The sequence below is a fragment of the Zingiber officinale genome, chromosome 2B (assembly GCF_018446385.1).
Source record: "Zingiber officinale cultivar Zhangliang chromosome 2B, Zo_v1.1, whole genome shotgun sequence".
NCBI lineage: Eukaryota > Viridiplantae > Streptophyta > Magnoliopsida > Zingiberales > Zingiberaceae > Zingiber > Zingiber officinale.
Window position 1 is genome coordinate 98,686,402 of NC_055989.1, and position 16,532 is coordinate 98,702,933.

Genomic DNA, 16,532 nt, shown 5'->3' on the forward strand with positions numbered 1-16,532 from the left:
CGTGCAGGTTGGGACGTACAAGCCATGGATATCAAGTGTACAGTAAACATCAGGTCTGGACACGGACCTAGCGTGCAGGTCGGGACGTATAAGCCATGGATAACAGCGGATATAAGCAGGTCTGGACATAAACCTGGCGTGCAGGTCGGGACATACAAGCCAAGGATAACAAGTATGCAGAGGCAGGTTTGGACACAAACCTAGCGTGCAGGTCGGGAAGCGCCAGCCATGGATAACAGCGGATATAAGCAGGTCTGGACACAGACCTGGCGTACAGGTCGGGACATACTAGCCAAGAATAACAGATATATAGGAACGGATCAGGATACAGACTCAGTGTACAGGTCGAGGGAAAATAAGTATACAGAGGCAGGTTGGGATGCATGGACAGAAGCAGGTCAGGATGCAAGCCTAGCATACAGATCCCGCGTTCAAGCACTACAGGACAAACAAGCCAGGGAATCGTAACTGATCGTCAGAAAATGTCAAAAAGCAATCAACGTGTCAGGGAATATTCTCACAGTCGGGGCTCATTACCCCTTTTGATTCCATCGCCAGCCTATGAAAATGTGCCACGTATCATTCACCGTCAGACAAAGCCTGACAGCCGACATTCCCTAATACTCGTCAGACCCAGAAACTACCATTGCAGTATAAAAAGGGATGCTTTGTCCCTTATGCAGGTACGCTCACTCGTCATTTCTCACTAGTCTTTACTTTTCGTCCTTTTTTCTGTACTTTCTGGGAAAAAAGTACCTGACTTGAGCGTCGGAGGGCCTGACCCGGGGACTTTTTCCCTGGTTTCTAGTCTCTAACGACTCGTGGGCTCGTCTGAGTGTGCGCAGAGCCGCAGCGTCATCGTCCTGAGCATCTTCCGTCGTCAGTCGCTCGTGTCAGCCTTCTCGGGGGGTGCTAGGTGGATCTGACTCCGCGGCGACTTTCCGTCAACTTCCAGTACATCAAGGCCAGTCTTCATCCGACTCAGCTTCCGGACGGGATCATTAGGGTTGACCCAAAAGTACTTGTGGCTATGGATCCAGCAAAGGTCACTTAAAGAAGAAAAAAAGAAAACCAAGTTCGGTTCCAACAAGGAGGTTATTAAGGATTATGGACTAAACTCTTCTAACAATTTATCGTTATCTAATGACGAGGATCTAAACTCTAATTCCTTGCAGTGGTTTAAATGATAAGATGAATATTCAAGATAGGGATTTATATCGAAGGTAGGTTACGGTTGAAATGATGCCGAAGCAACAAATGGAGAGAAACCAGCAATGGGTTCTTGGGCAAATTTGTTCAAGGATAATCATAAGCAACCGGTTGGCTAAGATCGAAATTGTAGGAGAATTGGGCTACTCAATAGAAAGTTGCTATTGTATATAGACCAGACCTAAAGAGCAATTGTACAAGGACATAAGTGTCAACACAGAGAGATCCCATGGACATACCAGGGCCACAAGGACAATCTTCCTAGTAGACCCAAGGGCCACTAAACCTATCAGAGAACGCTAAAATAGGGATAAACACTAAGCTTCTACCAAATACAACCAGGGATATATATATGGAATAGCAATAACAATTAGAAGGGATGCCCAACACCAGTAAGAACAGCAAAAATCTAGACAAGAGTATTTATGGGAAGGGGACTTCTTGTTTGGCAACTGGGATTTCTAGTCAGTTTGAACAAATAATGAACAAATTGTTGAATGGTTGGAGCCAAACCAAGCACAGCATGTGCATCCTATTTAAGTAGAAGCGATTGTTAGTCAAAAGCTATTATTGAAAGATAAGATGATCATGCAACAAGTTTTAACTAGGAAAAATTCCTAAAGGAGGGCACAAATCCACTGCATAGCTTTCATGAAAATAGCAAGTTGGAACATAAGGAACCTCAACAGGCCCCTTAAACAAATGGGGGGTGAGAAACCTCATTAAAGAACATCACATAGATATAATGTGAGTCATAGAGACCAAACTGAGTCAAACTAAGTTAGAGCTTGTTATGAATAATAAATTCCTTGGATGAAGATATATCAACAACTTCCAAACTATTAGAGGAGGAAGAATCTTGATAATATGGAATTCGGATAAAGCAACAGTGGAGAGCCTTTGGCGATTGACCAACAAGCTACATGCTACAAGGCAACTTGTAAGGCAATAGAGGAGGAAGAATCTTGAGAATATGGAATTCGGATAAAGCAACAGTGGAGCCTTTGGGAATTAACCAACAAGCTATACGCTACAAGGCAACTTGTAAGGCAAACTCTATTTTCTTCCAAGTCAATTTTTTCCATGGTTATTATATTATTGTAAGCAAGAGCGAGGCTGTTATGGGACTGTCTCCATTGTTGGGGTGTTGATTCTAAACTTCCATGGGTTGTGCTTGGAGATTTTAACAATGCCATGATGCGCTCATTTAAAACCTTTCTTTTCTTTTAAGAAAACAATACAGAGATGAGGTAGAAAACTAAAAGCCAAGGAACTCAAGTGGTTATTTGGTTCATAGTCTAGTGATTGTTATTCTAAGGTCTACGATCCCTTGACCGTTTTTGAATAGACAATCCACTAAAATCTTTCTTCGGAAAACTTTCGGTAAGGAGAGAAATCGTTACAATAACAACTTTATTAATTTCCTAATAAAATGAAATGCAATAATAATAATACCGACAACACGAAGATGTAGAATTTATGACGTTGGTTGTTGGAGAGCTTTAGCATGTCGACAACACTTGCATGAGCAGAGCAGTAGAGTGAGATCATTGAGAATTTTTTTTCTTGGTCTCGGATTCTAAGACTCTTTTATAGCTTTTATCCGGTTGACTAAACACCTGTTTAGTTGACTAATCCCAATCAGATCCGACTATCTCTGTGCTTGAATTTAGGGCATTTTGATCGACTGAATGCCCTATCAGTCGACTGAACCCCTATTCTTTCCTTGTTTACGTTGATCTAATAAGATCAATCTTGTGCAATCCGCTTGATCAGTTGATTGGTCCTCTTGATTAGTTTACTGAACTCTGACTTGATCCAATTGTATCTGATTTCAGTTTCCAAATATATTTGGTTGACGGATCTTCTGATCTGTTAGCTGAACCTTTATTTCCATGTGGATTTGAATTGCAATTCTGGTTGTGCTTATTTTCTTAGGATCAGTCGACCAAACCTCCTTTACCAATCATCTGATCAAACTTAATGTAACTTAACTTCTCACTTGCCTAGGTTAGTTTTAACCTCTTAGGAATTCTCACTTGCCTAGGTCAGACTTAACTTTTCAAGACTTCTCTCTTACCTAAGTCAGCCTTGACCTATTAGAACTTCTTCCTAAACTGCCAAGTATTTAGTCTTATTTGGATTTTTCACTTACTTCAAGCATTTAATCAGCCTTGACTTGTTTGGACACTAGGTCAGCTCATGTTGCTTGTCAAACATCAAAATTCTAGAGGCTGAGTATACCACTACTTACATGAGAGTATGTTCAAATTGGAACTTGTAGATGTATCTTCAGTGGGTTTCTTTCTCAATTGGTCAAACAACTCAGTATAATACAAATTGGATAAAGTGTTAGTAAATCCAAGATGGTTCCAGGTTGAGTACTATTGGCAAGCTAATTTCAACTGGTACTCCTAAAATAATGAGAAATTAAGGAGTTGAGATAACCCATGAAGCCAAGGTATGTTGGTCGAGCTCGGAGGGAAAGGGATTATAGGAAGTTATTGGGCTCAACACTCATTCCTCGAGAGTAGGAGGAGGGTGTTTGAGACTTGAATTTGGGGTCAGGTGGTGCTCGATATTGAAGATTTGGGCTCTAGAAAGAGATGCGTGTGTACGTTTGATTTGATCATACCTTCTTTGAGGAGGAAGCGGCATGTAATAAAGACTATCAATATGGACAAATATTGATGGTTATGAAAGGAGGAAATCATGGGGCACGTTACTAAATGGGCAGGCAATAATGGTTGTCGGCAGTCATTACCGGAGGAGAATCTGAATGTCATAATGGGCGCCATTATATGGCAAGAGATATAAAAGAAAAGTGATAATCAAGGGCTAGGGTATGCTTAGTTAGCAAAATCATCTCCTTTATTCTACTTCATCTCTATTTTTCTTTCTCAAAGTCTCACTTAAGCATAAGAGGGTCACAAGACTAACTCCCTTTTATTTTGTGTTTGTTAGGACTGGTGCGAGCTCCTTTGCGTTAAATGAGAGATTTTACAGTGCAAAGACTTTGACACACATAAATCAATACAACATTATCACGATTGATTTATTTGGTTTATGGCCCCAGGGATGCTACACTCAAGGCTAAGCCTAGCATTCTATTACCACTAATAATTTTTCTCCATTTAAAATCAAATCCGGAGATGAAGAAATCTCTTATAGCAATGGGTTACAATGTATGACTCAATACAATAGTGAAAGAGAAGAGACAAGAATGAAGAAACCTTAAGCACAAGACCTCTTCTTCCTTTCACTTATAGAATGTTGAGAGTTCCAGCTTTGATCACTTGAGTCACGCAGGAGAAAAGAAGAGTCAAGCATTCTCTAGAAATCAATCAAAACCCCCCTTTTAAAGAGGCTTCAATCATGATGGTTTATGCAGTTTTTTCCATCATTAGTCGATTGTTTATACCTAGCAATCGACTGCTGTTGAGATTTAACCATTGACTCAGCCATTGAATGGTCATTGATCTATGATCTACGGTTGATATTTTACTAAATTTTGAATAGCAATTGATTGCCAAAACTATCAACCAACTACTAGCCAATGATCGGATTGAACAGTCAAATTGAAAATATTCTATTTTCTCAAAATGGACAATCAGTCGATTGCTCCATGATAGAAATCAACTGATGCTACTCAATCCAACTGATTAGTTGGATTGAAAATATTCTATTTGTTCAAAATGGACAATCAGTCGGTTGCTCTATGATAGCAATCGATTGATGCCACTTAGTCAAATTGATCAGTTGAATTGAAAATATTTTGTTTGCATAAAAAGGTTGAACAATCAATTGCATATTACAACCATTAACTATTAGGGTTACTATATAAAACCCTGATTCAGTCGATTGGTGCACAAACCCCAACCGATTTAAGATTTTTCTCAACAGTCGATTTCTCATCCATAGTAATCGACGACTCTGCAAACCCTTACCTTATTTAGGATTTGGCTCAGTATACTCTTTCAATTTGAGAAAGGATTATGATATAATTAGTTGGGTGTTTCTGTATCAAAGTCTGGGGGTTCACCGTTCATTGATACATTTATGAGTTGGATGATGCAATGCGTGACTATAACAGCATACTTAGTAAATGGATGTCTATATGATCACTTTCAGGGTAGGAGAGGACTCATGCAAGGAGACCTAGTATCCCTGTTACTCTTTGTTATTTGTTTGTATTCTTTTTTTAAAGATTGGTGCAGTTGAGAACAAGAAGCTAGTATTTCAAATAGACAAATACCATCCCAAGTGTGAATAGTTGAAAGTTGCACATATGATATATGTTCGCTGATGACCTACTGCTTATGTCTCGAGAGGGCACTATATATACCTTGATGAGCATTATCTTCTGTGCTTGTGGGAGTTTGGATCTATTTTAGGACTAACTGTGAATGTGCAAAAGTCAACTATTTATACAACAAGGATTATTGGTTTCCTAGAGGGATAATGTCTTTTTGTTACTTGGGTATGACTCTTGTGGTTGTTACACGCAAAATTAATTATGCACTATGCCCTCTTAACGGACAAAATTATATCTTACATTAATGCGTGAGCAAGCAAGACTCTTTATATATATATATATATGGCTACAGTAGAATTGATAAAATCAGTATTGCAAGGAGTGAGACTCTTTCATATTGGCTAGCTAGAGTAGGATTGATAAAATCAGTTTTGCAAGGAATAGAATACTTATGTCTATTCATCTTTCTTTCTGATATCTGCCACAATGATAAAATAGATCATCACACTATCTTGAGTCTTCCTCTTGGGCTCTAAGAAACCATTAGTCACTTAGAGGAAGACGTGTTGGGCAAAGGAAGAAGGTAACTTAGAGTTAAGGGAGACAAAGGTTAATAGTCGTCTGTGATTTACTTTCTCCGTGTTGATCCTGAGATGAATTGACGGGGATGCTGGAAGCTAACGTATTCACCTTTTATCACCATATCAAACAATGGATGAGCATCAATCATAATATGTTGACATTGAAAAGTGTTATGGATGCATAAAGAAGCAAGAGAAACATCATGGCTAAGCCTAACAAAGAGAATATCCCTAGCATGCATCGTTTATCCAAAGAATGGATTAGTCGAAACCAAACCGACTTTGAGTCTACCTCTATCTCGAAGTCTTTTGTTTTCACCTTGAATCTCTATCCGCTTTAAGAAGATTAAAGGGTTAGGGTATATTGGGAGGGTACTCTCGTACAGGGTTGTGAGGATAATATAAATATATTTTAATTATGGAATATGGGATTCGATGGGCTTTCTCATCGATCTGCCAGAGAGGCGGCGCTTGCAACGGCGGCCGACCTGATTTGAAGCTTAAAAAACAGCCGACCAAGGAAGTAACAATGGACTGATTCAATCATATGGGTTTGTACAGTTACATTAATAAATTTCGGAGTTAATTTTTAGTGGAGGTAAAATACTTTATTGGTGCTGGACCTCTCTCCTGAATCGTTGTGCCCTCTTAATTTAGTATCAAAAGATCGATGATCCGTATTATCAGCTTTTACTTCAACCGCGGTCTGATTCAATTCTTGATATAAGAGAACAAACACCAGCGACAGGTCAATGATGGGCTTAAGTCCGACTGCGGAGCTTACTACAAAATTGTCACTGCCAATCTAAAACATCGCAATGGACATGTCATATCTATCTCGCACTTCAAGAAAAAAAAACATGTCATTCATAGATCATTTAATATTATTTTTAATGTAATTACAGATTTTTATAAATGACTATACAACAGCTCTGGATGTGAATAAATAATTTAGAAATATATCACAATTAATAATACGATAATTTATTAAAAGATGCATGTAGATTTTAAAATTTATCAAAATATATATACTATTTTGCTTTTTATAAAAAAAAATATACTTTTTAACGTTACTTTTCCTATTCTGCCCTCTTGATTAATTTGACTATTTTTTTTTTATTTTTTCTATCATTTTTCTTTTCTCCTATGCACGTAACATCTATTCTCTTTACTTTCCTCTTTTGTCATTTCTCTCTTTTGTACGCTGATTCTTTTAAAAATATTTTAACACTCCTGAGAAATCAAAATAAATAATGGATAACATATTTGAACTCTTCACAATGACGAAGAAGAAATCGCAGTCACAGGCTCAACGAAGAGACGAACAGTGCATTTTGTTAATGGTAAACCACGTGTCCTTTTAATACAGCTGCGTGTACACGTTGCTTTTTATATGTGTGAACACATTTTCACAGGTTTAGGTTTTTTTATATGTGTGAGCACGCTTTCAAAGGTTTCCTCGATTTTTTGTTTGACACGTTTTCATTCCATATATAATTATATAAAGATTTATTTTTTATACCTTTATTTATCTCTGCTCGATTTTTTTTTGTTTCCGCCGTCGCTCACAAAACCTTTACGGCTTTACCTTATGATCTTGGCATCTTGCCCTTTGTTTCTTCTATCTCTCCAAGCGCCGACCAAAACGACAAAGCGGCAAAGTCCTGCGCCCAAAGGATATTTTTCCCTCTCTTCCGATTGCCGATCAAAGCGGCAAAGGTTCGGCCTTCAGCCTTCAACCTTCATCCTTCAAGTAAGTAGATTTTATTTTATTTTATTTTATTTCTTTAATAATTGTTTGATTATTTTTTGATTACAATGTATGATACAAGTAATACTTTAAAATTTTAATTATTTAAATGTTTAGTTGTTTTTTATATTTGATTGTTGGATAATTAAAAATTTAGATTTTGTATATTTAATGATTGGATAATTTGTAATTTAGTTTTTTATAAACTCTGAATATGTAATTAGTTTTTTTTATTAGCGGTTAGTTAATTGTAATTTGTGAATATTGATAATTTATGCTAAATTAATTTTATTTTTTTAAAAGAATTGTGTCGATAAATGATGTTAAATAATTTAATTGTGTTATTGTTAAATTGTTCACATTACAATATGTTGATAATTTTTTCTCATACATTATAATTTGTAGAAAATGTTGAAATATTTTGCAAAGAGACCTAGGAGTTCAATTGAATCGTCTAATGTTCGGAATGAAGAGTCTACTCCTGCACCACAACCACCACCACCTCCTCCGCAAATTTTATTTGAAAATATTAAAAATCTGAGTAGTGAAGTAGAAATTATTTCTGATCCTGGTTTACGAAAATTAATTGAAGAGTATGATGTTGGTGCTAGAGATCGTATTCGAAAAGAATATGTTGCTATGGGCCCTTGTCAACCTCGAGGCCATAATTTTCCAAGAAAAAAATGGGTAAAGACAATAGATGTTTCAGAGAGGTTTGGTTTAAAGACCGTGATTGGTTGGAGTATAGTGTTTCAAAGGATGCAGCCTTTTGTTTCTGGTGTTATCTTTTTAGACCTAGTAATATAGGGTTTGGAGGAGATGATGTGTTTACGAGATCTGGTTTTATTAATTGGAAAAAAGCAATTGAAAAATTCAATGAGCATGTAGGTGGAGTTGGTAGTGCACACAATGAGGCAAGAATACAGTTTGAGGGTTTCAAGAATCAAAGACAAAGTGTAGAGTATTCATTTTCATCGGGGAAACATGAGCTTGAAGTTGCTTATCGCAAACGCTTGACTTCCATTTTAAAAGTAATTCGATTTTTGTTGTTACAAGGATTGCCTTTTCGGGGACATGATGAGTCTTCGACATCATCCAATAGAGGCAATTTTTTAGAATTGCTCAAATGGTATAGCTCAGAGTGTCCAGAAGTTGCGGCAGTTGTTGGAATGAATGCACCTGGAAATAATCAAATGATTGCCCCAAAAATTCAAAAGCAATTGGTGAATGCTTGTGCAGTTGAGACCACAAATGCTATTCTAGCTTATCTTGGAGATAGGTGGTTCACTTTACTACTTGATGAGGCTCGTGACTGTTCAGTGAAAGAGCAAATGACAGTTGTTATTAGATATGTGAACAAACATGGAGAGGTGATTGAACGATTTATGGTTGTAGTTTATGTTGCAACAACTACAGCTGCTTGTTTAAAGGAGACAATCGACTCTTTATTTGCTAAGTATGATTTGTCAGTGGCGAGATTGAGGGGTCAAGGATATGATGGTGCTTCAAATATGTCTGGAGAATTTAATGGCTTAAAGTCACTGATAATGAAAGAAAATTCGTATGCATTGTATGTTCATTGTTTTGCTCATCAACTCCAGCTAGTGGTTGTAGCTGTTGCTCAAGCAAATCAATATGTTTGTGATTTCATGTGGATTGTTGGTTCGATTGTAAACACATCTGCATCATCTTGCAAAAGGGCCGACAAACTTCGACAACTTGAACATGACAGAAAAGTTAAACTTCTTGAAAGAGGAGAGATTAGTTCTGGTAGAGGACTAAACCAAGAAACTAGTCTAGCTAGACCTGGAGATACACGATGGGGGTCTCATCATTCAACTTTATGTCGTATTGAACAAATGTGGCAATCTGTTATAGAGGTTCTTCAAAATTTGATTGATGATGGTGATCATTCTTCTAAGGGTTTAAGTAGAACTTTGGTTGAAAGAATGGAGAGGTATGAATTTGTGTTTATTCTACTATTGATGAAACATATATTGGCAATCACAAATCATTTGTCAACCGTTCTACAAGAGAAAGATCAAAATATTGTGAATGCGATGCGTTTGATCAATAATGTGAAATGCAAATTACAAAAGTTGAGAGATTCTGGATGGGATATTTTACTTGAGGATATGAAGAAGTTTTGTAACACTCATTCCATTGAAATAATTAATATGACAGATAACATCAACAGTCGTAGTCGTTTGAAGAGAGATGGAAAAAATGTTAATTTTTATCACTACTTCCATGTTGAAATCTTTTGTGAGGTAACTTCTTAATTTTTTTTTATTTACCGTCAATTAAATTCTTTTAAACAGTAACATATTTATTAATTTTTACTTTTGTTGTTTGATTTTTAAATTGTAGGTTATCGATATTATTCTACAGGAGATGGATAGTTGTTTCTCTGAAACAACTACAGATTTGTTGATTTATATGTCATGCCTTGATCCTAGGAACTCGTTCTCTAGATTTGATGTACAGAAGTTAGTGCGTCTAGCTCATTTTTATGAGGATGATTTTTCTTGGAATGAGCGTATGTTGGTTGAACAAGAGCTTGAAACATATATTGATGACGTCAGATCAGATGAACGATTTGAAGGCATTTCAGATTTGGGAGCTCTTGCAAAGAAAATGATTGAAACAATGAAGAACCGTGTATTTCCTTTGGTTTATCGGATGATTGAGCTAACCTTACTTCTTCCAGTTGCTACTGCAATCGTTGAAAGAGTGTTTTCGGTAATGAATATTGTCAAAACAGATTTGCGAAACAGGATTGGAGATGAATGGATGAATGATAGTTTGGTAGTCTATATCGAGAAAGATGTTTTTAATACTGTCGACAATGAGCCAATTTTACAACGTTTTCAGAACATGGAATCTCGAAGAATGCAATTGTCATGTATTTGTTAGTAGACTGTTTTAATATTTTAATATTATTGTACGAGTTTCTTTTCATAATATTGTACCTTTTTCTCTTGTATGCAAGTTATTTAAAAAATATTTTTTAATTACATAGAAGTTATTAACTGTTCAAAAAAAATTCGCCGTGCTCAGAACGCGGCCGCCCCTCCATGATTAAATTCCTAGATCCACTACTATCTATAGGAACTGAAATGGTTGCAATTGAAGTTCTCTAGATTCATCAGTGGATTTTGACCAAAATTCACTAATATACTTATAGAACTTCGATTGCACCTATTTCAGTTCCTGTGAATTTCTGGGGTTGTAAGGAGTTCAAATATGTTATCCATTGTTTATTTTAACTTCTCGAGAGTGTTAAAATATAATAAGAAAGAATGATCAAAATTCTCCATGTTATGCCTGATATGATTCCATAACAGGCCCAATATGAAGAATTTTGACGATTCTTCCTTATTACATTTTAACTCCTCTATAAAATCGAAATAAATAATGGATATCATATTTGAACTTTTTGCAACATCAGAAATCCATAGGAACTGAAATGGATGAAATCGGAGCTCTTTAGGTCTATAAGTGAATTTTGGTCAAAACCCACATATAAACCAAAAAGGTTTCGATTGCACCCATTTCAGTTACTGTAGATTTCTAGGGCTGCAAGGAAAAATATGCTATCCATTATTTATTTTAGCTTCTCGGGAGTGTTAAAATATTTTTAGAAGAATTGACGTGTAAAATAGAGGAAAGACAAAAGAGCGGAGGAAAGAGAATAGATATTGCATGGAAAGAAAAATGACAGAGAAAATAAAAAGAAAAGTAGTCAAATTTATCAAGAGAGTAGAATGAAAAAAATAATGTAAAAAATATGCCCTTTGATAAATAACAAAATAACATACATTTTTTGATAAATTTACATATACCTTTTGGTAAATTACCGTTAATAATAATACATATATCAACAACAATTGCATCAACGTTTACATCTCACACACATTGAGAAATAAAAAATATTATATAAACAAATGTCAGAAGCTACAATAGATAAATACTAAGTAAAAGCCTGAGAATTGAGCAGCAAACACATTTGGAGCATTAGGATGGTTGACATGGAAACAAAGACACCTCAATTTATAGAGTTTAAATACTATTAGCTAATTAATCATAGTTATTGATGCAAAATAATCAAATAATCCAGATCGTTCAACAAATCTATGATTAGTTAATTAGTAATTCCAACCATCATTTCCAAAAAAAAAAAATAATTGGCAATTTAAACCACCAGTCCATTCTTAAACTTGGACAGCAACGACAACCATTCTATCTCTATCTGAGTTTGTTGCGATTCCGACCCATTGGACTAAGTCAATGAGTAATTGTTCATTGACTTGGATACGATTTTGTATTGGATCTAACTCAAACCTGACCCACCTATGAGTGGATCCATTTTGAGCAATTACATTATGAGGAGTAGTCAATCAATGGTGATAGATGTCGACTGTTGGGTGGTGGACATAACTTATAGTAGATTTTAAATGCTATAAAAGGAGAGCTTTAAGAGACATTGAAGGTTGATGGATTAGAGCTGGTCAAGCCTAATAGAATTATCAGGGGGCGTTTGGTTAAATGATGGGAATGACTATGAATATGGGTTTGATAGTAGAGTGGAATGAGAATAAGAATAAAAATGAAACCCATCAAGTTATATGAGTTTGATTGATTCCCATAAATCTAGTAATCATTCCCAAAATATCATTCCCAAATTCACAATCCAAACACTATCTTTTACTATCATTCCATTCCCTCATTTCCAAACCTATCAATCAAACACCCCCTTAATCTTTCTTGCTCCATTCGTTTTGTATTTCCTTAGTGTAATCTCACATCATAAGAGGTTTCTTCATCTCTACTACTGACCAAGAAGGAAAAAGTTAGTGCACTTTCTGAAAGTGATCCACTGACGGATTATAGATTATGGAGTAGGAGTCTGAGGATACCGAACCACATTACATTGATGTGTGTGCTTGTAAGTGTTTGATTACACGTTCTTTTCATTTTCATTGTGCTAATTATATGTGACCTTGTTATCAAAAGCAAGAGTAGTGTAGATCCAGCTAGAGCATTGATCCTCCAAGAAGGGAGGTTTCAATCGAGTAATGGTTGAGTCGACTAACTTAGACTAGCTTAGGCATTCAATTGAGGCAATATCAGTCGATTGAAAAGTTCAATCGATTGCTAGAACACCAAGAATCCAAGAAAGGAGCTATTTATTTGATAGAATTAGTCAACTCAAGCATCCGTTGGGAGCCAAGTTGTTGATCAAATAAAGGTTGAGTTGACTCAATTGATGTAATCATTTGACTGAGGTAACTTAACGATTGAATGATTGATTGATTGGGCGAATTACAACAAGTAGCTAAGAGTGATCTGTAGTTTGAGTTTCGGGTAGACTTGATGTAGGTGAGAACTCAGTACTATAGTTAGTCAAAGTTAACATTTTAGATGACTGAAGGGAGGTTTCAATCAAGTAATTGACTGGCTTAATTAGGCATTCAATTGAGGCAATATCAGTTGATTGAAAAGATCAATCGATTGCAAGAACACCAAAAAATCCAAGAAAGGAGCCATTGATTTGATAGGATCAGTCAACTCAAACATCCCTTGGGAGCCAAGTAGTCGATCAAATGAAGGTTGAGTTAACTCAATTGATGCAATCATTTAATTGGGGTAACTTAACAATTGATTGATTGATTGATTGGCGGATTACAAGAAGTAGCTATTGGAAACAAGATGTCTGTAAGAAGAGGTTCAAGAGCTGATTTGGGCAACATTCTTGATTATTTAAAAGAGGTAGAAAGCAAATAATAACAAGTGTAAACTGGCCAAAGAGATGCTCCAATAATGTAATCATTTCTTATTGTTGTAAGAACATCTGCAATGCTGTTAAAGCTTCAGCGTTAATATCTACGTGGCTGTATTGTTCACGTACTATAGCATTACGTGGTTGTACTGTTTACGCACTGTAGCATTAACGCGTTCAATGAATTGAACAGGTTAAAATGGCTACAGCGTTGAAAAATTATATATATATATATATATATATATATATATATATATATATATATATATATATATATATTGCCATTAACGCGTCACGCGTTAATGGCGTTGTAGATGCTCTAATTCATTGTCTTATCTTATCTTAGTTTCTTGATTTTAAGCAAGGTTATAAGATGTTTCTTTACCTCCGTAAGGTATCATAGAATGAAAAAGTATAGAGATTCTAGGAGTGACTCATCGACAATTGTTCACATTGCATTTGTGGTTTTCTTTCTCTATTAGATATTCCGTTATGTACTAACACGATTATAGACACAAGCAAGAGAATGAGTGATCAACTATTCACCGCCATCTAACCTCTCAATGATTCAACATCAATAACTAAATTACTTCTAAGGTTTAGTCCTTGCCTAAACCTAGCCCAAGGTTAACCCTTTTTACAATTGCACTCAACTCTAAATTTTACAAAATATTGTTAACAGAATCCTCTAAGACTTCATATGCCATGAAACCTTGCTTTTGTTAGTGCATTCATGCTCGTGATTAGCATCAATCACATGTTTTGATGTTTGGATAAAGAATTTGAGTTAGGATCATATTTGTATTTTTGATATGTGTGTGAAGCCATACAAGACTTTATCAAGATATACATAGAGACTTGGCAAGACTAAGGTTTTGATAAGATCAATGGCTTGTGGTCCATGGAGATCGAAGAAAGATATTATGGAACCCCTGAGCGACATAGAACGAGGAGCATCAAAGTGAAGATGAGTTAGAGAAGGTGAATTTTGTTGGTGAAGGAGCGATGGATCACACATGGAGTGACCAGTGGACTTGAATGCATATGAGGGAAGGGTAGCATGTTGAGACATGACCTTAAGGAAAGGTAAACTCTTAAGTGGTTGAATTGACCAAGTAATGGACTCTAGAAAATCAGACAAAGAACATAATATTTCTGTTCATGGTTGAATTTCGACTAGGGAGTCATTGATGCTACAGAAAAATAGTTGAAGAGAGTTGTTGATATAAAAAAGCTACGCACAATGGTTAAATGACCTAATGGCTACAATAGATCAGTTGAAAAACGGTGGAATGCAATTGACTGGTCAATGTTAGCATAGAAGGGCAATCAAGAACAAGTGAAGTTGAATGAAGGCTATAAAAATAAGTCAAGGAGCACATTTTAAGGGCAACATTCCAATACATAATTGCTGAGATTTTGAACCTTAATTCTACACTCCCTTCTATAATACTTGAGCTTCATAGTAATCAATCCAAGTACTTGTCAGAGGTTTCTTCAACATAGTGGTTCATTATGGAATGATTCACTAACGCATCATAAATCGCGGAGTATGAATGAGGTAGTGTACTACATTAAATCAATTGTTAGCATGTTTTGTTCTCATATTTTATTTTTGTTACATAATTGTATTGAATTAACCTTTCTAAGTTCTTAGAAAATTTTTCAAGTGCCAATTTCCCCACCTATCTACTTTGTCCACCATCTACACTGATCCTAATAACTTTTGTGTATGTCTTCCTCGTCTACCAACCATTTAGTCACCCTTTATATGTTTGTTGGTGTAATCAACACTTTGATGATTGGGAGTAGTCATTGGGTTTTAATATTTAGGAAAAAGTATTTAAGTTAGGATTATGTTGATATTTGATTTGTATATTTGAGTTGTGCAGAGCTTAGATAAAAATACACATGGAGATAACTTGGTGCAACCAGGGTTGGTCGATAGCTCAAGGTTTGTGGAGATAGAAAAAGGATGGAGTGAAGCATACAAAGGACAACATGACAAGGAACATCAGAGTATGACTAAGCCAAGGAGGTAGGCTATATAGACAAAAGCATGAAGGATGATAAGAAAAGCAAGCCGAGTGTTTGCGTGCATTTAAGGAATGAGTAGCTGGATGCCAGATGACTTCAAGCCACATGTATAGCTCTTAGTGAGTTAAGTATATCCACTGGTAAATCCAAACTCCATTTAGGGTATTTGGGATTTGAGGTTTGGACCAACTTGAGGTTGGGACTTGGGCATAGTTGACTGATAAAGGCTAAGTCGACTAGGTTGCCGACTCAAGCAAATAAGCCAATGAATAAAGTTTAAATTTAGGGACAATCACTATTTATCTCCCTCTAGCTGCTCCAGTCATTTTTCTATGGTCCCGACATTGACAAGACATTTATTTGCCACAATTCTGATTAACCTTGACCTTATGGTACTTCTTATATTGCACCTGCAATACTCATGTCAAGTAAATTGTATCTACACACTTGACACACCACATTATTAAATGTAACATATTCTAACTTAAACCTTTGTCCAAATATCAAAACCGTTTAAAGATGTGATTGGACCGACAAGAAGACCAAGTTAATGATAGACCTAGTAGAGTTGATTGGAAGGTGTCTACGTCAACTTATGACACACTAGTCGATTGATAGCAGACTAGAGTTGTCTAGTTGAGAAATCCTCATTGCGGATAGGATTTCGAGATTAATGGAACAATCAATTATTTGGGGGAATTAAGTCAGATTGATGATTCACATGTTGGCTCTATAAATAGTAAGTGATCCTGTCGGAATCTGAGTCAGATGAAGGTCGGTTGAGCTGTTGCTGGCGTTGACGGAGGGGTGACCGAGACACCTTTCTCGTATGCGCTTCCGCTGATGGACCCCCACGTGGAGCTGATGACGATGATGGCTGAGCCGATGGTACCTGAGCTCTGCGCACACTCGGACAAG

General features: G+C 36.2%; 1 protein-coding gene across 1 annotated transcript; it reads left to right on the forward strand.

Annotated features, from left to right (window-relative positions):
- The first annotated feature begins 8,478 nt into the window (after positions 1-8,478).
- On the forward strand, positions 8,479-10,711 carry LOC122048484 (zinc finger MYM-type protein 1-like). The gene is made up of 2 exons (XM_042610046.1): positions 8,479-10,023; positions 10,166-10,711. The coding sequence occupies exons 1-2, from the start codon at positions 8,479-8,481 to the stop codon at positions 10,709-10,711; spliced, it is 2,091 nt and encodes a 696-aa protein (XP_042465980.1).
- The last annotated feature ends 5,821 nt before the right edge of the window (positions 10,712-16,532 follow it).